This window comes from Cnephaeus nilssonii (genome assembly GCF_951640355.1).
Source record: "Cnephaeus nilssonii genome assembly, chromosome: 6".
In the NCBI taxonomy this organism is placed as follows: Eukaryota; Metazoa; Chordata; class Mammalia; order Chiroptera; family Vespertilionidae; genus Cnephaeus; species Cnephaeus nilssonii.
This window is the reverse complement of record NC_137077.1, coordinates 25,489,278-25,512,838: the sequence shown is the minus strand read 5'-3', so window position 1 is coordinate 25,512,838 and position 23,561 is coordinate 25,489,278. Positions and strand designations below refer to the sequence as shown.

Genomic DNA, 23,561 nt, shown 5'->3' with positions numbered 1-23,561 from the left:
ACGAGGGTTCCCTTTTCTCCACATTCTCGCCAACACTTGTTGTTTGCTGATTTATTGATGACATTCTATCAGGTGTGAGGTGATATATCATTCTGGTTTTAATTTGCATCTCTCTGATGATTAGTGACATTGAGCATCTTTTCATAGGTCTGTTGGTCTTAGCCTCTATTTTAACATTTGTAAAATGAAAGGCTTGAGCCAGTTCTCTAAAGAACCAAGAACCTGTGTTGGGTAGACATAGTATATGGTCATAAAACTAATTGACCCACATGGAGCTTAAATCAACATTCGTGCTGTGAAGCAATAATGAATCCTCACGAGCTCCCCCATGGCTGGTTAACATTATCATGTTTTCACTGAGAATGCTACTATGAAATTCAAATGTCGTTGGACAGGATGGTCAATTTCATCAGAACTTGTTTTAAAATCTCTTTTTCTGTTCATCCTTCTTCTTTTTCATGTCCTGACACAGTACAGTGTACTTTTGACCTATGACACGCACACAAATGTCACCAACCCAGTGAATAACAGCCCCACATTCATCTGGAAGAACCAGAGACTTCCTGATGATATCCCAGGCCGGGGTAAGATATCCTTAGTGAATTTTCTGTTCTTAAAATTGTGTGTGTGTTTTCTGATAAGGGGAGTAAACTCTATAGTTTATGCAATTAGCCTGTGTTTTTCGTTTAGTTTGTTTTATTTGTTGTCTGAATTATATTTTCCAGGTTTATAAATGTGGACTTTACTTCCCCATACAATGAATGATATTACAGTTCTGATCAAAAACAATTTCTATTCTAACTTAGCATACCTATCTTTAATATCTGTTCTACCCTCCCATTGACATAAATTATCTTGTAGAAAACTAGGTTTGACAATTGGAAAAATGAAATATATTCTTACTCCTTTTATATTTTACTGCAGTAAACTCAGAGAATACATGTATTTGATGTCAGCAGGCTGAGCCTGGCCTCCAAAGTCTCCCCCATTCCCTCATAGGACATATATTTGGGTTGTAATGATGGTTACCCACCTACTCACAATAAGGTCTTATCATGAAACCCCTACCAGGCCCAGGCCTTCACCCATGACAGTGTCAGTGCAGCTGTATGACATTGGCTCCCTCTCAACAGGACCAGCCAGGTGGACCTGGCAGCAAGGTCTTAGGACAGTCTGTACTTGATGGAGCTGGACAAGGCTTATCACAATGAATAGCTATTCCATGCTACTAATTTATTTTTTGGAAAAAAAGTTTAAATTTGGACAGATATTTATGCCCAAAGTTGCAAAAAAAGAATAAATAACATGAATAAAATGACTAACAAAATTACAGTATAATCATAAATGGAGCCTCATGCAAGCAAATGAGAAAATTGAGAGAATAAATTTTTTAAATACATGTTTATTGATTTCAGAGAGGAAAGGAGAGGGAGAGAGAGACAGAAACATCAACAATGAGAGAGAATCATGGATTGGCTTCCTCCTGCACACCCCACACTGGGGATCGAGCCTACAGCCCTGACCAGGAATTGAACCCTGACCTCCTGGTTCATAGGTCTATGCTCAACCACTGAGCCACGCCGGCCGGACAAGAGAGAGAGAGAGAGAGAGAGAGAGAGAGAGAGAGAGAGAGAGAGAGAGAATAAAATTTTAAGTAGCTTTGGTTACAGTCCTTTTTGTAAGGTCATTTTAAAAGCCAACAGGAAATATTCATTGCACTTTGCGTTCTAAGTATTTATTTGGACAGAAAAATCATCTCAGACTAGAAAAAATAAAAAATGTAAAAAATAAAAGTTATCATTGTGACCCATTTAAATAAAATGTGATAACCTTAGCAGCCACCAGAAGGCAGCAGAAGCTTAACCTTAGAGCTAATGTGATCCTGTGACTTATTGAACAAGCAAAACTAAAAACTATGTTGAATTAAAAATTACAAATTGCCAATTATAAAAATAGTCATGGGGATGTTAAGTACAGCATGGGGAATATAGGTAATAATATGGTAATAACTATGCATGTTGTCAGATGGGTACTAGACTTATCTGGGTGATAACTTCATAAGTTATATAAAGGTCTAATCACTGTGTTGTACGCCTGAAACTAATATAATATTGTGTGTCAACTGAAATTGAAAATTTTTAAACAAATTTTAAAATGGAGTAAGAATATATTTCAGTTTGCCAGTTGTCAAACAGTTTTTACATAAAATGTAAAGTATAATTTTATTTAGTGTACATCTTATATTTAGTGCCATGGGATGGTCACACTGTGAGAAACAGATAGGAATTGAGATGAGTTGAGGGCCCAGCACATGGGAGTCCCCCATGTGCCTTCCAACCCATGCTCTAGGGGATGTGTAATTTTAAATTTTAATAGACTGATGAGTAGAATCACCTGCCCTGTTGAAATTATATTTCTCATACTCCCTTTTTGAAAATAACATAAGTATGGGAATTTATTTTAAAACTAGAGGCCTGGTGCACGAAATTTGTGCATGGGGAGGGCGGCGTCCTTCAGCCCAGCCTGCACCCTCTCCAATCTGGGACCCCTACACCTTTTTCTTATCTAGCTAACCCCTTCACATTTAAAAAAATTAACTGAAATACCACCTACTTTAGGAAATCCTCTTTGAACAAATCTCTTTACAATCTGTATTAAATATTTTCATAGTATACCATTCTTTTTCTTTAGCAGCAACTTAGAGTGGATGCAATCTGCTTCTCATTCTTGCCTCTGAATTCTTTCTTGTTGCTCTTGTAATAGCGGAGCTTATCCAATTTACATTTGCTTTTCAAGGGCTTATACTTGGTTCAGTTTCTAGTTGGCTTCCTGCTTTTTTTTTTAAGCAATAAATTTGGGTTGTCATAGTAAACCTCATTTGTAGTCAAGCCTGTAGGTCTCCCTATCTGAATATTTCTATACTACCTATCACTTTAGCATACCAGAGATTATGTTCATTTATAGAAAATAATAAATGTCACCTGATCATTTGATCTTCTAGTAATATTTTATAGCAAGATGTATTCTAGTAATTTAACTATTATAAAACTGAGGTGTACAGAAATAAATCACATAGAACAATAAAGAATGTCTCAAATATCAAAGCATAGTACACTTAGGGCCTCCATTGTTCTGTGCCTCAAATATCATAGCATAGTTCACAGTTCACATGGAACTCAGCTTCCTTTAAAATAGGAAGGAATGCCATACTCATGAAGCAGCTTCTTCCACACATATTTTTTATTTATTTAATTCACAGCACATACTCTTTGTACTAATTGTTGGAAAATCACCCTAGCAATTGCCTCTGTTCCTCTCTGTATTGTTGCCTTACATTCTGATGTCATTACTGCGCTTTTATCATCCACTCGCTCTAATAAGATGGTGAATTATTTAAGAGAAGAGCTTGTGTTTCTCTGTCTTGGTGCCTAGATAAATACCCAAATGCCATCCAGTCCAAATGACTATGATGAGAGAGGCCCACCGTTGCTGGAGACCTCTGATTTTTATTTAAGAGGCCTCACTTGTTCTGTGCCTTTATAGAGGGGTGAGTAGGGGCTGAGGGAATTAGGGGAAACCCAGACAGAATTCTCCTCCTACAAGATTTTGCTAAGCTGGCACCCAGGACCGCTGGGCATTTGTCCAATTAAAACCCGGACACACAGCAATAACGAAGACACTGGTCTCCTATGGCTAATGCGTGGGGATCTAACCCCAGCCTGCAGGAAGTCACCCCTGCTGTCAGGGCTGGGCGGATGGGTAGACCTGGGCTGGTGCTCCTGACTCTGGGGAGAGGGAGACTTCCCAGACCCAGGAAACTACTATCAACCGAAAAATCAGAGAAGCACAGAGGATGATTCAAAAACACGAAAGATAATGCTGGCGATTCCTGCAATCTCTGGGGTAACCCTGACCAAAACAATACCCTGACCTTGTACACGCACACGCAGAAAAATTTGCTCAAGGGAAAAGCGATTTAGACCCGCGCCACGTGCAAAGGCTCTACGCCAGGCCGATGCTGAGCAACCCGAAGCTGAGCTGCCGGCGTGTGGGGGCCGCACACAAAGGCCAGGGGGGCTGGCGCTGCCCCCGGCCTGTGCCTCTAGCAGAGCCCTTTCTTCCTACCAGCGAACATGGCTGAGCGCTCCGGGCTGCAGTGCGCACGCTGGGGCCAGGCCTGAGGCAAGCGTGCTTGCTGGTCCTCTCCTCCCGCCAACCACCTCAGGCGCTGCGGCCTCCAGGCCACTACCAGCCTGCCTTCCTCCCCCTTCTCCTCACTGGCAGAGCAGCCCCTCACTTACCAGCGGCTTGGGCTCCGGCAGGTCCCTGAACAGGTCCATGGAGGATGCTGGTCGGTGGAGTGGCTTCTTCGCCCTGGACCAGGGGCGGCTTCTCCTGGGCCGGCCACAGCCGCAGGCACCAGGGCCGGCTTTGTCAGGAAGGACATCCGGAAGGTGGTCCGGATGATGTCTGGTCTAATTAGCATACTACCCTTTTATTAGTATAGATCAGGGATCCTCAAACTTTTTAAACAGGGGGCCAGTTCACTGTCCCTCAGACCGTTAGAGGGGAGTCGGAGAGTGCGGCGCACATTCCACACATGCGCACTGCGGGCCCGGGACGAGTAGGCTGCTAAGCAGGACAGGCAGCGGTGGCAAAAACACCTGGTGGGCCGATTAAATGTCTTGGGGGTGGGGGGGAAACACCTGAGGGCCGTAGTTTGAGGACCCCTGGTATAGATAACCAAATCTTTTTTTTTAAAATATATTTCACTGATATTTTTACAGAGAGGAAGGGATAGGGATAGAGAGTTAGGAACATTGATCTGCTGCCTCCTGCACACCTCCCACTGGGGATGTGCCTGCAACCAAGGCACATGCCCTTGACCGGAATCAAACCTGGGACCTTTCAGTCTGCAGGCCTATTCTCTATCCACTGAGCCAAACCGGTTAGGACTAGATAACCAAATCTTAATCTGTAATAGAGTATGATGGTATTTTTAATTTTTTTTTCAATTACAGTTGACATACAATATTATATTAGTTTCAGGTGTACATCGCATACTTGCTTTTGTTTTCTGGCTAGGAGTATGAGAATGATGGCTGCCACAGTGGTGGTGGTGGTGATGGAAATGGTGATTATAGTAATAAATAGAATTCACCGAAGTCAGATGTGCCCACAATGCAACTTCAAATGCAATCTATTAATTTATTTCTGCCCTGGGGAGAATAGAAACCCAGAGCTCATAATTTCACTGTTAAAAGTTTCCCTTTAGCTCTGGCTGGTCTGGATCAGTTGGTTGGGCATCATCTCGTGCACCAAAAAGTTGCTAATTCTTCCCGGTCAGGGCACATGCCCAGGTTTCAGGCTTAATTCCTGGTAGGGGGCGTGCAGGAGGCAGCTGATCAATGTTTGGCTCTCACCTATCTCTCTCTTTCTCTCTCCCCCACTTCCTCTCTCTCTAAAAATCTATTTTAAAATCTTTTTTTTAAAAAGTTTCCCCCTAGCCAAAACCGGTTTGGCTCAGTGGATAGAGTGTCAGCCTGCGGACTCAAAGGTCCCAGGTTCAATTCCGGTCAAGGGCATGTACCTTGGTTGCGGGCACATGCCCAGTGTGCAGGAGGCAGCTGATCGATGTTCTCTCTCATCGATGTTTCTAACTCTCTACCCCTCTTCCTTCCTCTCTGTAAAAAATCAATAAAATATATATATTTTTAAAGTTTCCCCTAGCAGAAATTTTTTGTCAATATATTCACTGGGTATCTTTGTAATTTTAATTAATATGCATGAGCTTCTAGTGTTGTTCTAGCAACTATCTATAAAACTTCTTGCTTCCCAACTTTGTAAGATAAAGATGTTAGTGTCCCTATTTTTTTCTATCTCTTTCTCTGCTCCCAAATTCTCCTGTATTTTTCTTTAATCTGTCATGGCTGATAATATTTATTTGGTAACCATAATGAAGCCCTCCGTCATTTACCTTTAAGTTGATATTCTATAAGTTGAAAACTTTATTATTATTATTATTATTATTATTATTATTCACATGAAGCCAAATAGCATGCCATGATATAATTTCTTTCTATATAGCTAGCTCCAGTGTCTCCCCTTTGTGCCACACCTACTAAAAAAATGATAATAACTTTTTTTTAAATTGCAAATTCTCAAAATCTGGCCAAATTTTACTTTGTTTCATTTTTAAAGTATGTCTTATTTCCCCCTAGAATTTCTGATTGGGCCTCTTATTTTTACTGTAAGAAGAAACATGTCTCCTTCACCATATTGCTATTGTCTTCCAGCTTCTTACACATTCTCATCTATTGCTTGGAATCCATTCCATTCTTTTCCTTCTTCAACCCAGTAGCTTCTGAGTCTCATAGAGACCCATTGTGGCTTAAGTGAACCACGAGTTTCTTGTAGTTCATCATTGTATTGTCCTTCTCCATCTAGCTATTCCTCTGCATACTCAGATTCTGCTTCGTTGTCTCTTTTTTTTTTTTTTAAATATACTTTATTGATTTTTCACAGAGAGGAAGAGAGAGGGATAGAGAGTTAGAAACATTGATGAGAGAGAAACATCGATCAGCTGCCTCTTGCACAACCCCTACTGGGGATGTGCCCGCAACCAAGGTACATGCCCTTGACCGGAATCGAACCTGGGACCTTTCAGTCCGCAGGCCGATGCTCTATCCACTGAGCCAAACCGGTTTCGGCATGCTTCGTTGTCTCTTTGTATTGGATCCACATTGTCCAGGGTTCCACTTACTCCTCTGTGAGTCTCCCACATTACCCCATCTACATAACTCCACCACGTACTCGTGTTCTAATAAACATAATCACTTACATTCTTCACTGACTTCCCCTAGTTGTCTAGTAGAGCTTGGAAAGGAGCACCAGCAACACTGTAATTTAATTTTCCAGCACTGGCTTACTTTTCTTTTGATTTGTGGTCTGTATTAAAAAATAATAATAATACTTGTCTCTGCCTCCCACTTTGAATTCCCTTTAGGTCTGTTGTTTGAATTCCCTTTAGGTCTACTGTTACAAGAACACCAGGAAGACATCTACCACCAAAATTATTTGTGTGCTGGCAGCTATTTTATGTCTTACTAGAAGCCTGGTGCACAGATTCGTGCACCAGTGGGGTCCCTCAGCCTGGCCTGCATCCTCTTGCAATCTGGGACCCCTCGGGGGATGTTGGACTGCCGGTTTCAGCCTGATACCCACAGGCCAGGTCCACTGGGAGTGGGCCTAAGCGGGCAATCGGAGACCCTTAGCGCTGCCACGGAGGCGGGAGAGGCTCCCACCACTGCCACTGTGCTCTCCAGCTGTGAACCCGGCTCAGGGCTTCTGGCTGAGCAGTGCTCCCCCTGTGGGAGCACACTGACCACCAGGGGGAAGCTCCTGCGTTGAGTGTCTGCCCCCTGGTGGTCAGTGTACACATAGTGACCGGTCCTTCCACCATTTGGTCAATTTGCATATTAGCTTTTTATTATATAGGATTTGGCGACCCCTATAAAGAAAGACATGACATGTATAGACTGTAAGGATAGCCGACATGAAGCCACTTCCTTAGGGCACATTCTAGACAGTTTTCTTCAGAGACAAAGGACACAGGACCTACATTATCAATGAAGATATGAATAAAGGATAAATATTTTTTAAAGGGCTCTCCCTTTCCCTTTCCCCAAATTACATCACACAACTAGAATCTCTGAAATGCTTTTATTCTCTGTTCAGCGATCCTTACTAACACGTTTTGCACTGTCTTTCCTGTGACAGGACCTCAAATCCTGATGATCGCAGTCTTCACTCTCACTGGCACTGTGGTCCTGCTCCTGCTGGTTGCGCTCCTGGTGCTGAGGTACCCACTCCCTCTCGGGCTGCGCTCCTCATTCTGAGAGGGACGAGGGAGGGCGGGAGAGGTTTAATGGCTATTGCTGATGATGTATGTTCACAAAGAGGTCTCTAGACAGGTGTAAGATCAATAATTCTAATTTATCCATACTCTCTGGGAAAACAATTATGAAACTTTGACATTTTGAATGTTGGAATGTGTATTGTTACAAATTCTCTGTGCTTTTGTATTTTCTTCCTACATATGTTTTCCAAGGCACAGATACACAAGAGAAACTGGCTTACTTAGGAATCTGGTATATTCTCTGGTGATTTAAAAATTTGTGTTTTTGCCTTTCAAGGTTATCAATTTAAAATTTTTTCTTTCCTCTTTTTTCCCTTGCTCTTTGTATGCCATCAGTTCAGATTCTTCATTATAGTGAAGGGCTGTAGTAGTGAAGGACCCAAGAAAGCGAAACAAAAGTGGGGGAAATAACATAAAAGGCCATCGGAAATCCTTACAAGCTCGCTAACGGCCAGCACTCGCCAGATGGGAGAGTTGTAATTGGGCTGGCCTCACTCACCACGTATCTACCTGAGAATGCCAGGGTTCGAAATTTCTCCCAGTGTTCAGAAGCTGAACAGCATGAATACTAATAACAACCTATTGACTGGTTCTGTTTCTTCCACAGAAAATACAAAAAAGAGCATGAACGTCGTCAGAAAAAATGGTCCCACATTCCCTGTGAAAACATCATTCCTCTGGAGACCAATGAGACCAACCACGTAAGCCTGAAGGTAAGGCGCATCCCACCTTTTGAAGAAGCCTGTCTAGAGCTGGTGCAGCTTGCCAGGTATTTGACAGGCACCGGTAGATGGTGGGAAATGAGCCAAGCAGGGATCATTTCTTTCAGAATCTAAGACTTCGATGTTATTTCACTCACCATTTAAAATGCCCCTAAGAGGTCAATGTTAACCAATATTACAACAGATGACAGGTTTTTATGAGAATCAACTTGAAAGATGCAATAGTTCTCAACCTTTCTTCTGCCTTTGAAGTCTGGTGGACCAAGGGCCATGTCTGGCCTGCAGATGTGTGTGTGTGTGTGTGTGTGTGTGTGTGTGTGTGTGTGTGAATATTTATCATCTTTTAAAAGTAATTGCCAAATATAAAAATCTTGGAATGGCTAGAAAAATTCAGATTACCAGCTTCTTCTGACAATTCAGATGATCCAGCAACTCTCTCGGCTGCAACTAGAGCTGATGGGGCTGCCCCCTCAGACACCCGGCCCAGTGTCCTCGCTGCATTGCCACTAGGGCTTTTAGACATGAGTTTGCAACTCCAATGCACAACATGTTCCCCTAAGAGCAACTGTCTGTAGGTACAGGCAATGATTCCCACGAGGAGGGGGCAGGGGGAGAAGGAAGCAAGAAAACCCTGGCTGAAGTAGAACACAAGAAGAAGGGAGGAAGTGGGGGAAACCCAAAGTTTAGCATCTTGTTGCAGAGGAAAGGCAGTTGTGAGAGAAACACAAGTCAGCTGTGACAGTTTTCCTGGGAGTCTGCCCAGCAGGCTGTGAGCGAGTAGATACCGCTCACCTGGCAGAGCTTCTCGGCCTTTGACTGGCAGTGGATGGGACAAGACAGGAAGCTTCTGTAATAATTAGCCTTTTCTTGTACCAGATCGATGATGACAAGAGACGAGATACAATTCAGAGACTACGACAGTGCAAATACGACAAAAAGGTGACTATTACCTCCCCCTGCTTCTCTGAACTCTGGTGAGGGGTGTATTCTGGGCCTGCTGACTCATCACTGCCCCCTTTCAGATGCTGGCTGTGCAAAGGTGGGCGTGGGTGCAGGGCTGCTCCAGGGCTGTTCTAGGCGCCTTTCACAGGGATGGGCAGGGCTCTGCTTCAAGGGTTACAGACTCACAGTCCAGGGAAAATTAAAGAATGCATACAATTTTTTAAGATAGGTGGAGTGTAGGAAGCAAAAGGAAAAATAAAAGAGATTCAGAGCAGTCCAGACAGCCCTAGTATCATATTTTGCCTCATTCAGTGAGAATATGACAATTCCAAGTGAGGTTTCCTTCCTTCCTTCCTTCCTTCCTTCCTTCCTTCCTTCCTTCCTTCCTTCCTTCCTTCCTTCCTTCCTTCTTTCCTTCCTTCTTATATTCCTTCCTTCCTTTCAACCTTTCTTTCTTCCTTCTCATTTAGTCATTCTTAAAGAAACATTCAAACCTGAGCCTCTCATATCCAAGGGACATAAACATCAACAAAAGACTGTCACTGCTCTCAAGAGCTTACAGTATAGTGGGAAGATAGACACACAAACAAAATATTATAATATGCATATAAATAGTCATGCTACAACTTTATCTTCTTAATTCAATTGATCTTTGCAGAGAGTGATTCTAAAGGATCTCAAGCACAACGATGGCAATTTCACTGAGAAGCAGAAGATAGAATTGAACAAGGTATGTGTCCCTTGCTTGAAACCCTTAAGTGAGAAATAGCATCACTGCATTTCCCCTAAGCACTGAGGGCCTAGGGCAGCAAGGCATTACTGGGGATGCTGACAGAGAAGCCCTCAGGCCGAGAAATGGGTGACCGTATGCATTCGTGTTGAAGATTCTACCAACAGATGTTGGAGAGTGATGTTTGATGGTGCAAAGCATGTTGGAAATCTAATAGCATGTCCTACAAAATGGTCCTGATATTATTTGAGAGTAGTCAAAGGTTTGTATTCGAGTCCCCTTGCTGTGGAAAGAAAGACTGGTTGGTAAGATGCGTTGCAATGCATACTAAGAAATACACTGACATTCCAAATCATCTTCCCAAAGACCTAAAACACGTTTTATTAGCATATTAATTTTTACTGTGGTGCTGCTTTCTCGCTGACTTGCTTTGTAAATAAACATTTTATCTTAGTTGCTTCAGATTGACTATTACAACCTAACCAAATTCTACGGAACTGTGAAGCTTGATACCATGATCTTTGGGGTGGTTGAATACTGCGAGCGAGGATCCCTCCGGGTAAGGACAATTTCCAATTTCCTAACTGGTCACCCATATAGAAAAAAAAAATTTAAAAATAATATATATATATTAGAAGTTTTAGATGTTCACCTAGTGAAATAATATTAGAGAAGTATCAGGAAAAGTTTGTGGGTTCATATGTTACTAAACTGGATCACTCAGATTTTGTCAATAAGTCTTAATATATATATATATATATATATATATATATATATATATATACACACATATATACACATATATACATACATATATACATATACATATATACATATATATGTATATCTTACCTTATAATAGACAAATATGCAAATTGACCACACCTTCGCTACGCCCAAGCCACGCCCACCAACCAAGCCACGCCCACCAGCCACGCCCACCAGGAAACCGTTGCAGGGACGTTGGGGTGTGGCGGAGCCCAAGGCCAGGAAAGCCTCGGGGTAGAGGCTTTCCCGGCCTTGGGCACCAGCGGGGAGCCTGCACCAATCACAGGAAAGCACTGGGGGTCGGCTCCTTCGATCAGTAGCAGGGACGCTGGGTGCGGCCGAGCCCAAGGCCAGGAAAGCCTGGGGCGGAAGCTTTCCTGGCCTTGGGCACCAGCGGGCAGCCTGCAAGGATCGCAGGAAACCACTGGGGGTCGGCTCCTGCGATCCTTAGCAGGGATATTGGGTGTGGCCAAGCCCCGACCCTGAAAAAGGCAGAAGGCGGTGGCCACAGCCAAGGCCTGGGTCCCCGGTGCCGGCAGAAAACTGGTGCAGGCAGCCAGGTGAATGAAGGTCTATTGCACGAATCTTCGTGCAAACGGGCTACTAGTATGTGTGTATATATATATATATATATATATATATATATATATATATATTCAAGAGTGTAGACTTGAGAAACAGAGTTGGAAAAGTGACCAATTACCTCTAAATTCATTTTACTTTACTTGCATATTTACTTGATTTGTATGAAAAGAAAAATGGGTGGCCATTATGATAGCACCAGACAAGAATTAGGGAACTTGTTCATAAGTCCTGGTCCTGCTACTCTATTAATTCCTACCATCCTTTCCCTTGTGAGGGATTAAGGATGGCCCAGGTGTTTCCAGGTGGGGTCAGGTACTCTGGCTGAGCAAGTTCAAAGCAGAAAGAGAAAGTAAGACAGAAATAAGTTGATTTCTTGGAAACAACCAAGCATCAAGAAGGAATAGCAAATCATTACATTGTTCAGAAGGGCAGGCATATACAAGAAACAGTCACTTACAAGAAACAAAAGCAGGTGTGCAGCAGAAACAGGACTGAATGGGGAAAGGGTAGGAGAAGGAAGGAATCGAGGACAGTTGCTTCAAGGAGCATTGAAATATTTGAACATCACCTGGAGCAGTTTCTGGGCATGCGTTGGGTAGGTGACCATATGATTTATCAGGATACTTTGCAAGTAAAGGGGGTACTATCATAATTGTTGGAGTAGTAGACATAAATTGCAACTGACCTCAAGCAAACCACAATGTGTGGTCACCCTGGCCTCAGACTATTTTGAGACCCAGTGTCCCTTCATAACCTGAATATTGTCCCCCATAACAAAGGCAGAATCCTAAGATTGGGGACAGCAGCAGCTTTAAAGAGGTCCAAATATTCATTACTCAATAACATTTAAAAATAATTTTGAAATTTAAGCTAACCCCTTAGAAAATTTTAATTTTTTAATAAGCTCCCATAAAAAAATTAAACTAAACAAGATTAGTAATTTTCAAAATAAACTCAGGTCTATCCTCAAAGAAAAAACTCATAGCCCTAAATGCTACTCTGTCTTTAAAAAAAATAATAATCTAAGTATTCAATATAAAATTTAGAAGAATAACTATGGCCTAAGGAAAAGAAACTTTCAAAATTCAATCATTACAAAATAGGTAGAGTTTTTAAATGCATTTATGAGTTATTTATCTTTTTTAAACTATAAAGCATACAAGCGTCTCATATTTCTAATTAAAACTTAAAACAAGCATAAAAATAAACAAATGTGGGCATAGAAAATAAAGCCATTTAAAAAGATACTTTCAATTGTGAAAGAATACTTCAAAGGCTATTAAATTATAAAATCCAAAAACAGAGAAAAATTTTAGATGCAATATAATCATGAAAGTTTGACTGAAAAAGTAAAAACTTAAGTAAGCTAATAACAATAGGAGAAATTCTAATTTCCATTACAAAAAAATACTAGCTTTGGCTTAATTCTAAACTTCAATAAATAATTCTCTGTGTGTATATAAATACTGTTCTAAAGTTAAGCAAAAACACAAATATCTAAATTCATTTAACATTCAACAAAGCTAGCATAAAGTTGATAATAAAATATGATTAAAGGCTAACTTATATTCAGGAATATTGATTTAAAAAATGATAAATAGAATACTAGTAACTCTAAGCCAGTTGTATATAAGGAGCATAGTACAATCAGATATGGTTAATTCTATGAATTAAAAAATATCACTCTCATGTATCATATCAAAAGGTCATAGAAAAAAAAGACCATGTGATGCTGAAAATGAACATTTAAATTAAAAAAATTATAATTTAAATAAAACATTTCTAATGATAACAATTACAAGAGGGCTATACCATACTCTGATTCATTTAATTTCAATGAGACAGCAATTTTAGAATACCAGTTCACAAAGTCTGGTCAAAGGGTTTTTACAGAGTCTTTTACTCCCTAAAATGCTCAGCAAACATTTGGGTATCATACCTATAGTTTTGGGGGCTCTCTACCCTCAGGTAGGAAATTCCAGTTATCTGAATGGTCCTGGACCCCCTTCTGACATTGCTGAGTCCTCCTGGGCTCAGACAACAACAGAAGTTTCTACAGGAAACCACCCTTTTGTACCATGAGCCTCAAAGCAAAGGCTGTGCAAAGGCAAACGGCAGTCCCCTCCCTGTGCATCCTTCAGGCTCCAACCATGGCAAATCCCATCAGAACCTACTTTTGTGGGGAAACAAATCAGAAAGTTTCAACCTAAATGGGGTAAAGACAATTTGCTTCCTGCCTTATAAATATACCATAACTGTGGCTAACCTTGGGTAGGAACAAATGATTCATTCAAGCAACAAACATCTATAGTAATAAAAGGGTAATATGCTAATTAGACTGGACATCCTTCCAGACGTCCTTCTGGACAAAGCAGGGGCTGTTAGGGGAAGCCAGTACCAGCAGCTGGGGGAAGGAAGGCCTACTCTTGCATGATTTTCAAGCATCGGGCCTCTAGTTTATTAAATAAAGATTTATTCCTAGCCAGACACTGAACGAAATGCTGCAGAAACTTCAGTGAACAAAAATTATCACAGAGTCTATGTGTTCATGAAGCGAAGAGATAATAAACATAAACAAAATATAAAATATGTCAGGTGCTAAGGGTAAGAATTACTTTAGAGTGTGCCTGGGCATAACTCCTCTCCCTTAACTTGGCATGGTACCTACAGCCCAGCCAGCCTTATCTGAAATGAATTACGACTTTGGACCCTTCGCTTGAAATTATTGGTATAGTGCCTGACTTAAAACTAAAGGTCAAATTGTGCTTTTTCCCCAAAACAAGAAACTATTGTTAGGTTATTAGAGCTTTACTATGAAGAATTGTTACTAGCTTAGAACCATCATCTTGTTAGAACCATCTCCATGTTAAAATATTGAGTTCAAAATTCTAGGTAATACAGTTCACACAAAATCTAGGAACTCTGTCTTATTGACAGAGGACTTAGTAAACTAAAAACAAAACAAAAAAACACACACAAAAAAAAAAAAAAAACAACAAAAAACAACAACATTTAGCCTGGCCAGTGTGGCTAAGTGATTGAGTGTTGATCCATGAACCAGGAGGTCACAGTTCGATTCCCAGTCAGGGCACATGCCTGGGTTGCAGTCCTGATTCCCAGTAGTGGGTGTGCAGGAGGCAATCCATCAGGGATTCTCTCTCATCATTGATGTTTCTATCTCTCTCTCCCTCTCCCTTCCTTTTTTTGAAATAAGTAAAAACATTTTTTGTTGTTGTTGTTGTTAATCCTCACCCAAGGACATTTTTCCATTGATTTTTAGGGAGAGTGGAAGAGAGAGGGAAAGACAGAGAGTAACATCGATGTGAGAGAAACACATTGATTTGTTGCCTCCTGCATACGCCCCAACCAGGACCTGGGCTGGGTAGGAGCCTGCAACCAAGGTACATACCCTTGACTGGAATGGAACCTGGGACCCTTTGGTTTGCAGGCTCTATCCACTGAGCCAAACCGGCTAGGGCAATAAAAAAACTTAGAGCTATAAAACCAATGGATGCAATTGATCATGTGAGTAAAAACATAAGCCTAGTGAATGAATTTCCTAACAGCAATTCCTTGTTTAAAAACACTCATATAATTTTGATGAGACAGGACCTGCAGCCCAGCGACTTGTGATTCAGACTCACCTGCCCACTCTCCAGGCAGGCGTGTGCTCATGGGCTCATTCCTTCACCCCCATCAGGTGGAAGAACCAGAATTTTGGATACTCTGGGTATCTCCTGCTCATGTCCTCATCATGAAAACCACCTAATGTTTCTTACGTAGGAGAGAAAAGAAATACTGGGTGGCACAAAAGTAGGTTTATAGTTATTTGTATGGGAAATAATGCAATAGTTAATAAATAATAATACAAGAATAAACTCTGTGTTTTACATACTCACAACTATAAACCTGCTTTCCCTCCACCCTGTATACGTTCAGGAAATCCAGGGCAACAGAGTTCCAATGTGTTCCTGAGCCCAAGACCTCATGATTATATCATTATTTGCCTGCAATAGTCTCTCCACACTATCCCTCCTGTGACAACTGATCTTCTTCCTTTCCTTTTTTTCCTGTTCAGGAAGTTTTAAATGACACAATTTCCTACCCTGATGGTACATTCATGGATTGGGAGTTTAAGATCTCTGTCTTATATGACATTGCTAAGGTAAGAGACCTATAAACACAAAAGACATCTAGAAAATCAAATACAGGAAAACCGATCAAGCAAGCTATTCAACTTCTCTGCATTGGTTTCTTCATCTGTAAGATGGTAATAAAAATATTTAGTACTAATAGTCATGGAGTTGTTCTGAGTATTTTATGAAATAGTGCATATACTTCGCATAAGGCCTGGTACAAGTAAATGTTCAATATATACTGGGTCTTCTTCTTATGATTATTATATGCTTTCTACTCTGGGTTTGAGGCACACATTTTCATAGATTGGCTGGAAGTTAAGATAATATAAAGCTGCAGAGAGAGCAACTGAATCTTCAACTTTATAAGAGAAAATATTAAACACAGGCAACCATCTTGTATGAGGCAGTAATAAATTTGGACATGTACATTCCCAAACACGGGAGTACCAGTAACCAGGGTCTCATTCAAGAATGAAGAAAAGTCAATCCCAAGAGTGAGCTATTTGATAGTCTTAAATCTTTCTCCACATAGCATCAGAATACGTTTGCAAAATGTTATATGATATCCCATTTGCCACATATCACTCCTGTGATCCAGGCTGAAAACCAGTGTCTGCAATGACACCTCTAGCCAGCAGAGGGAAGCACACCAGTGAAAAACAGGCTTCCCCTTTCACAAGAGAATGAAATCCATTAAATTTTAGAAACTAATCTAGCCTAGCCCCTCCCTTCAGAATAGCAAAGCCTTATTATGCATATTTTTAATTGAGGTAGTAGAGGACCAGACATACCCAAGGTCACAGACCAAATAAGTGGTAAGTGAACACACTTTAAGAAAATAGCATCAACCTTTCATTTTATATTATATACTAGGGGCCCAGTGAATGAATTTGTGCACCTTGAAAGAACTGTGGGCCACAAGGCTGCTATGGGCACAGGGGCAGGTCTCAGCCCATCCTCTGCGCCCCCACCCGGCCCCTCCTGCCGTGATCCCCGGTCGCCTGTCTGCCGGCAACCCTGCTCCCGCCTCTGCCATGTGCTAACAGCGCTGGCCCCGCTCACATCTGCTGACAGTGCGGAGTGATTGGGGCCAGCGCCAGCAGAGGGTGCGAGTGGCGGCTGCTGCCCTGATTGCCCCTCAGGAGCAGGGGGAAGTGGAGAAGCCCTTAGGGGCAATCAGGGCCAGTAGCCACCGCTTGCACCCCCTGAAGGCGCCCAGAGATCAGGGCCAGCGCTGGGCGCCAGCAGCAGGTGTGAGCACCCAGCAGGACCACGGCACACGGGAGCAAAGAATTTTCAGTAATCACCAGAGGCTTGCCCCAATGACAGCGACTGGTGCCCCGCTTTGGTTTGGCGTCCCTGCTTACCTGCTCAGCCATCCTGCCATGGCCAATGCCTGCCGTGTTCCATGCTCTGTCGCCTGCTGCCAATGACCGCCATGTTCCACGCACCCCCTGGTGGTCAGGGCACATCATAGCAACTGGTTGTTTGGTTGTTCCTCTGTTCGGCCTGTTTGCATATTAGGGTTTTATATATATAGATAATTACTTAATCCAAGTCTTTAGACAACTGCCTTTTACTATGTCACCTAAATAGATTTAAAACTAGATGTAGAGCTTAGGCAAACATTAGGGCCTTGATATTTTAAAAGTAAAATAAGTGGAACTAAGTTTAAAATCTGTTAGTGTGTTTCTATCTGCATGCTGAAATGTGTTCAAAATGTCATTTCTTTCTTTAAAATAAGCAAATGCTGAATGTCTTATCTCTTTGTTTTCTTGTCATCTGAAAAATTGCAGGGGATGTCATATCTGCACTCCAATAAGACAGAAGTCCATGGGCGTCTGAAATCCACCAACTGCGTGGTGGACAGTAGGATGGTGGTGAAGATCACTGATTTTGGTTGCAATTCCATTTTACCTCCAAGAAAAGGTCTGTAATGAAATATTAACCAGTTTCCCACTGGTCTTTCTCTTTTCTTAAAAGCCCACATAATTCTCTCAAGAAATAGTGATATTGATCAGAAAATTAATACTTAGAGACACAAGAGGCAACAGCGGGCTCAGTCTCCAACACTTCGCCCTTGTCAGTTTTCAACAAGTGCTTCTTGAATTTAATAAATCTCCTCTGTGGATTTCCTTCATCCATGTTCCTTGATATCAGTGAGAAATCATGAAGAACTTATTAGCTTGCAGAAGCAGAACTGGGTGAAAAAATAGAGATGATTAGAGTGGTAAGAGACCTTAGAAATCTTCTGGTCTAACCTTCTCTCTTTATAAAACAAACAAACAAACAAACCAGAATAAAGGTTCAGAGAGGTGAAGAGGTTTGCCCAAATAGAGTATAAGGCAGACGACCCATTTCAAAATTCTAGACATCATTTATTTATCTGTGATAATGATAAGGAAAATAACTCTTATCAGTAAAATATATTCTTATCTCTTTTAAGATTCTGATAGGGGTCAAAAAAAGTAACATAGAGAAAAATGATTTGTAAAGTATAAAGAGTTTTCATATTGAACATTTACCCATTCTTTACTATAACTCAGGATTATGGACTCAAAAATCTAACACTCATATATGATTCAAAATACCATCTAGGTCCAAACAGTAAATTCTACTTCTATTTTGCAATCCTTTAGTTTTTCCTTAATAGAAGAAAATTACAATTCTGCCCCTAATTTCTTCAGTTACAGCAAGCATGCTAAACATTGGACTCAACCCAGTAAGTGCTTGTTGAAGACCTATTGTGTGCCAAGCATGATTCATCGTGTAGTGGAACAAATCTCCCTCATTAGATGACCCACCATGACAGAAAATCACAGGTCATATCCCATCCTCCTGAACACCACTCGGTTACACCGACCTATCTGTGCTGTCAGTCACCTGGATTTTAGCATAAGTAGTTGTACCTACCTTTCCTGCAACCCCAAACCACATGAATCACAAGACACATAAAGTCACAAGACATCAATTCAAAAAGGCAATGAACATTTGGATGGAAAACCACATGAGGAAAATGTGCCCTGTCATAAACCTAGCACTGTACCCGACAACATGAATCTATAGATTTTTTTCATCAAAACTGCCAAACATACAAATCTCAAAAAGCTTACAAGGAGCTAGGTGATTCTGGGAAAACTTCAAGGGATGTTGGAGAACAATTGTATGCCCTGTTATTACTAAAATAGAGGCCTGGTGCACGAAATTCGTGCATGGAGGGGGGGCTTCCTTCAGCTCAGCCTGCACCCTCTCCAATTGGGGACCCCTTGGGGGATGTCTGACTGCCGGTTTAGGCCCAATCCCTGTGGATCGGGCCTAAACCGGCAGTCGGACATTCCTCTCACAATCTGGGACCGCTGGCTCCTAACTGCTCACCTGCCTGCTGGCCTGATCGCCCCTAACTGTCCTTCCCTGCTGGCCTGGTTGCCCCCAACTGCCCTCCCCTGCCAGCCTGATCTCACCCCCAACTGCCGTTCTCTGCTGGCCAATTTGGTTCTGATTGGTTGATTTCTATGCCAGCGTCAAAAGATTCACCTCCTAGGCAGCCATTGGCTCCCTACAGCACCCAGATTTGGTTCTGATTGGTCGGTTTCAATGCCAGTCAGCATCTCTGGGCCTATCTCTGGGCCTGGTCAGAGAGGCGGGGCTTAACAGCAGCCCCCTACACACACACACCTCCACAGAGGCTGGGAGAGAAAGAAAAGCCCGGCTACTGGCGAAGCTCAGAAAGAAAGAGGGAGAGAAAGAGAGAGGCAAGTACTGATCAACAGCTGCCACTGAGGCTGTGGATCAGACCCTGCCTCTCTCTCTGGGTCTCAGCCCCCTGGGCAGTCAGTGCTGGGTCGCCCCGGCAACCCAGCGCTGACTGAAGGACTTCCGGGTTGGTCAGCCTTCAGTCGTGATCAGTCGTTACAACCCTGGCCTTTTATATATTAGATAAGTGATGAGAGTCCAAAACCCAAGTGTCTACAGTAGCCAAACACAGAACACAGGAGCACTTCACTGTGAAGCGGACTAGATGGGGAGCATTAGGGAGTAGCAGGCCCAGTAGTAAAATGGGAGTGAATTGTATGCATTATGTTTTAAAGAACACTGTGGGAATCTAAGAATACACATCGCTGGGCAATAGCTGACTTGGAGGCTGCCAGTGTGTCACATCTGGAAAATATCAGTCATAGTCTCTTTGTTTGAATGGGCTATCTTTATTTTTAAACATTTACAAAGGCTTTCCTAAGTTTACGCCTTACGTCCCATAAGCTGGTAAACCCTCTTAGCCTCTCACGTTCTAGTGTGTTCATCCCACAATCCTTTACAAGCACTTCCTGTACACCAGGTGCTATTCTAGGTAGACCTTGAGGGTGTTCAGGACTATGATCCTAGCAGTGTTAGGGAAGACATTGCCATATGACCTCACCCAAATCCTGGCATTACAGTCAGATTAAAAGGTGTGTGTTCTACCCTTAACACCATTATAAGCATAAACTTCTCAAAAGTCTGGGACCATATAAACTCAAGGCCACTCATATTCAGGGTGCATGCTGTAGGGACTTAAAGAACAGAAGCAGGTTGGCGACTATGGGCTGCTCACCCCCTTAACACTGCAATCTCCATGCTGAATGCCCAGACCTGTGGACAGCCCCAGAGCACCTCCGCCAAGCCAGCATCTCTCAGAAAGGGGACGTGTACAGCTACGGGATCATCGCACAGGAGATCATCATGCGGAGGGAAACCTTCTACACGCAGAGCTGCCGTGACCAGAATGGTAAGGGTCTGACCCTTTCATCTGCCCCCGCTGGGAGCTGGCCAACCTGAATTCTAGGCTGACAGGGACCCTAATCTGTGTGACCGCATCTCTGTCCCTCGGCTGAAAAAGCAGTGGCATATCTGCACTACCCATTTCACAGGGGTTTTGGAAGGTTTAGATGGATGAATGTTAGAGTGCTCTGAAGAGCATAAGACAATACCCCGCTGCCAGGTGTCACTACCACCAGTATCATTGTTAGTTAAAGAATCTTCCCTTGCCGAAACCGGTTTGGCTCAGTGGATAGAGCATCAGCCTGCGGACTGAAAGGTCCCAGGTTCCATTCTGGTCAAGGGCATGTACCTTGGTTGCGGGCACATCCCCAGTAGGGGTTGTGCAAGAGGCAGCTGATCGATGATTCTCTATCATCGATGTTTCTAACTCTCTATCCCTCTCTGTTCCTCTCTGTAAAAAATCAATAAAATATATTATAAAAAAAAAAAAGAATCTTCCCTTGCCCGGCAGGTGTGGCTCTGGTTAAGGTCATGGTTCAATTCCTGGTCAAGGCACATGTCCAGGTTGCCCCAGTAGCGGGCGTGCGGGAGGCAGCCGAGCAATGATTCTCTCTCATCATTAATGTTTCTATCTCTCTCTCTCCCTCTCGCTTCCTCTCTGAAATCAATAAAAATATATATATATTAAAAAAAGAATCTCCCACCCTAGCCAGTTTGGATCAGTGGATAGAGCATTGGCCTATAGACTGAAAGGTCCCAGATTCCATTCCGGTCAGGCGCACATGCCCAGATTGCAGGCTCGATCCCCAGTAGGGGGCGTGCAGGAGGCAGCCGATCAATAATTCTCTCTCATCATTGATGTTTCTATCTCTCTCTCCCTCTCCCTTCCTCTCGGAAATCAATAAAAAATGTATTTTAAAAATAAAGAATCTCTCCTTATAATTTCCCTCTTTCCTTCTGATTCCAAACAGCCATGTGTCTAACACCTGAACTAGATCATTGAAGTGGGACATACATATTTTAGTTCCTACTAAGATCTGTCCTTTTGTCACATGTCCCCTTGGGGCCTTGAAGGCGGGGGGGGGGGGGGATAATGGTTCAATATTTCATTCCATTCACTCAATCCTCACTTACTGAGCACTTACTTGTGCCAACTTTTAACTGCCTGGGGGGGAGGGGTGACTAGGGATGTCGGGATTGCAGGCTAGATGTTGGTCAGAGGAAGCCCACTGAAGGCAGTGGTGTCTGAGTTGAGTTTCATAGGGTTAGTGGCCTTAATTTGAGGGATAGCCTCCTGGGTATAGGTGGTATGAGACCCCTTAACCTGGCGGCTCATTCTGCATCCCTCTGCCGACTGCTGGCCGAGGTGCTGCCGCACTCTCGCTGGCCCCATCGGAGTCGGTGAGCCAGTTCGGAATCTGACCGCTGCTCCGTTGCATTCTCTCTTGTAACTGAATTATTCTCGTCCATTCAGAGAAGATTTTCAGAGTGGAGAGTTCCAATGGAGTGAAGCCCTTCCGCCCAGATCTGTTCCTGGAAACAGCCGAGGAGAAGGAGCTGGAAGTGAGTTTCTCTGGGCCACCGTAACAAATGACCACACACAACGTCATGGATTAAAACAACAGAAATGTATTTGCTGGAGGCCGGAAGTCTGAAATAAATTGTCAGCAAGATCATGCTCCTTCTAAAGGCTCTAGGGGAGGGTCCATTCCTTGCTACTTCCAGAAGCTTCTGCTGGCTGACGTTCCTTGGCTTGTGGCCCAAACACCCCAATCTCTGATTGGTGGTAGTCACATTCTTCTCTCCTCTCCTCTTCTAATTTCCCTCTACCCCCCTCCTATATAAGGATACATGTGGCTGCATTTGGGCCCACCAAGATAATCCAGAATAATCTCCCCATCTCAAGACTCTAAATGTAATCGCACCTGCAAAGACCCTTTTCCCAAATAAGGTCACATCCACAGGTTCCAGGGGTTAGGACACGGGCATATGTTTGGGAGCCATCATCAGCCTGCCACCCTACGTTGTCTGTTTCCACTTCTCTGAACTCAGGAAAGAGCTGGTCCCTTAAGCTCACGTCCCATTCTCAGTTCCTAGGAGCTAACAAAGCAAGATGCCCATGTGGTACACTGGCCAGGCTTGTAAATCCACCTAGTGGTTGAAAAATAAGTATGCCAACATCTGGAAACAACGGAGAAGTGTACTTTCTCTTCTTTTATTCTTCATCTGAAGGAAATTGGGCTTTTTCTTTCGGCATTTGTTTAAATTTTTTAATAATCCCTCACAAAGGCGTTTAAAGCCTGTGGGAAAAGATTCTAAATTTATTTTAGAATTTTATCTGAGTTTTTATAATCCCCAAAGATAGTAAACAATGTGTTTTAAAAGTTTTTAGGGTCTTAAAAATAAAACCTTTTGTTTGTACCTTGTGGGATAAAGATACAAACATTTTCCTTCAAGTTATAAGCATCCTTCAGGTGAGGTTTATGGCCAGCCTAGCTGGGCGTGAATGGGCTGTTTTTACCTCTTCTTTTCTCTATTTCAATATTAAAGACAGGTTGTAGCCCCAATAGAACTGCTAAAATAGAACTGCTCCTATCCTGGTCTTATTCTGTCCCTCCACCCTGATTTTCAGGATGCTGGGATTCCTCCCCACATGTCAGCATGTCCCTTCTCGACACTCCTCTCTAGTCTGAGGATAGCCACATGTTGCTTAAAACTTTTTTCACTAAAGCATTCTTCCTCCTCCATTCACTCATGTAGTCAGATGGTTCTGGAATTGGAAGCAAGAAAAGATTTCATATCTAGCAGCTGGTTCCAATCGAATACAGACCTGAAATTAGATGACTTGGCAGTGCCCCCCTGATTCACTCGGCGGTGCTGTGTCAGCCCGGCTGTGGGTTGGGTTTGTCCATGCTTCTCTAAGGCCGTCAGTAGATCATGTTCCAAGGCAAAGGCATCATCTAGTGGTGAATGCAGGGAGGCAAGGGCTATGCCATGCATAT

The 23,561-nt window shown here is 42.7% G+C and overlaps 1 protein-coding gene across 1 annotated transcript in view; it reads left to right on the top strand.

Moving 5' to 3' along the window:
- GUCY2C (guanylate cyclase 2C) overlaps positions 1-23,561 on the top strand; it is a 70,882-nt gene that overhangs the window by 29,715 nt on the left and 17,606 nt on the right. The window contains exons 10-19 of the mRNA XM_079775451.1: positions 473-584; positions 7,780-7,861; positions 8,526-8,631; positions 9,517-9,579; positions 10,241-10,312; positions 10,767-10,871; positions 15,744-15,830; positions 17,601-17,733; positions 20,429-20,566; positions 22,034-22,122. Coding sequence (XP_079631577.1) covers positions 473-584; positions 7,780-7,861; positions 8,526-8,631; positions 9,517-9,579; positions 10,241-10,312; positions 10,767-10,871; positions 15,744-15,830; positions 17,601-17,733; positions 20,429-20,566; positions 22,034-22,122 — 987 coding nt within the window. The remainder of the gene's footprint in view (positions 1-472; positions 585-7,779; positions 7,862-8,525; positions 8,632-9,516; positions 9,580-10,240; positions 10,313-10,766; positions 10,872-15,743; positions 15,831-17,600; positions 17,734-20,428; positions 20,567-22,033; positions 22,123-23,561) is intronic.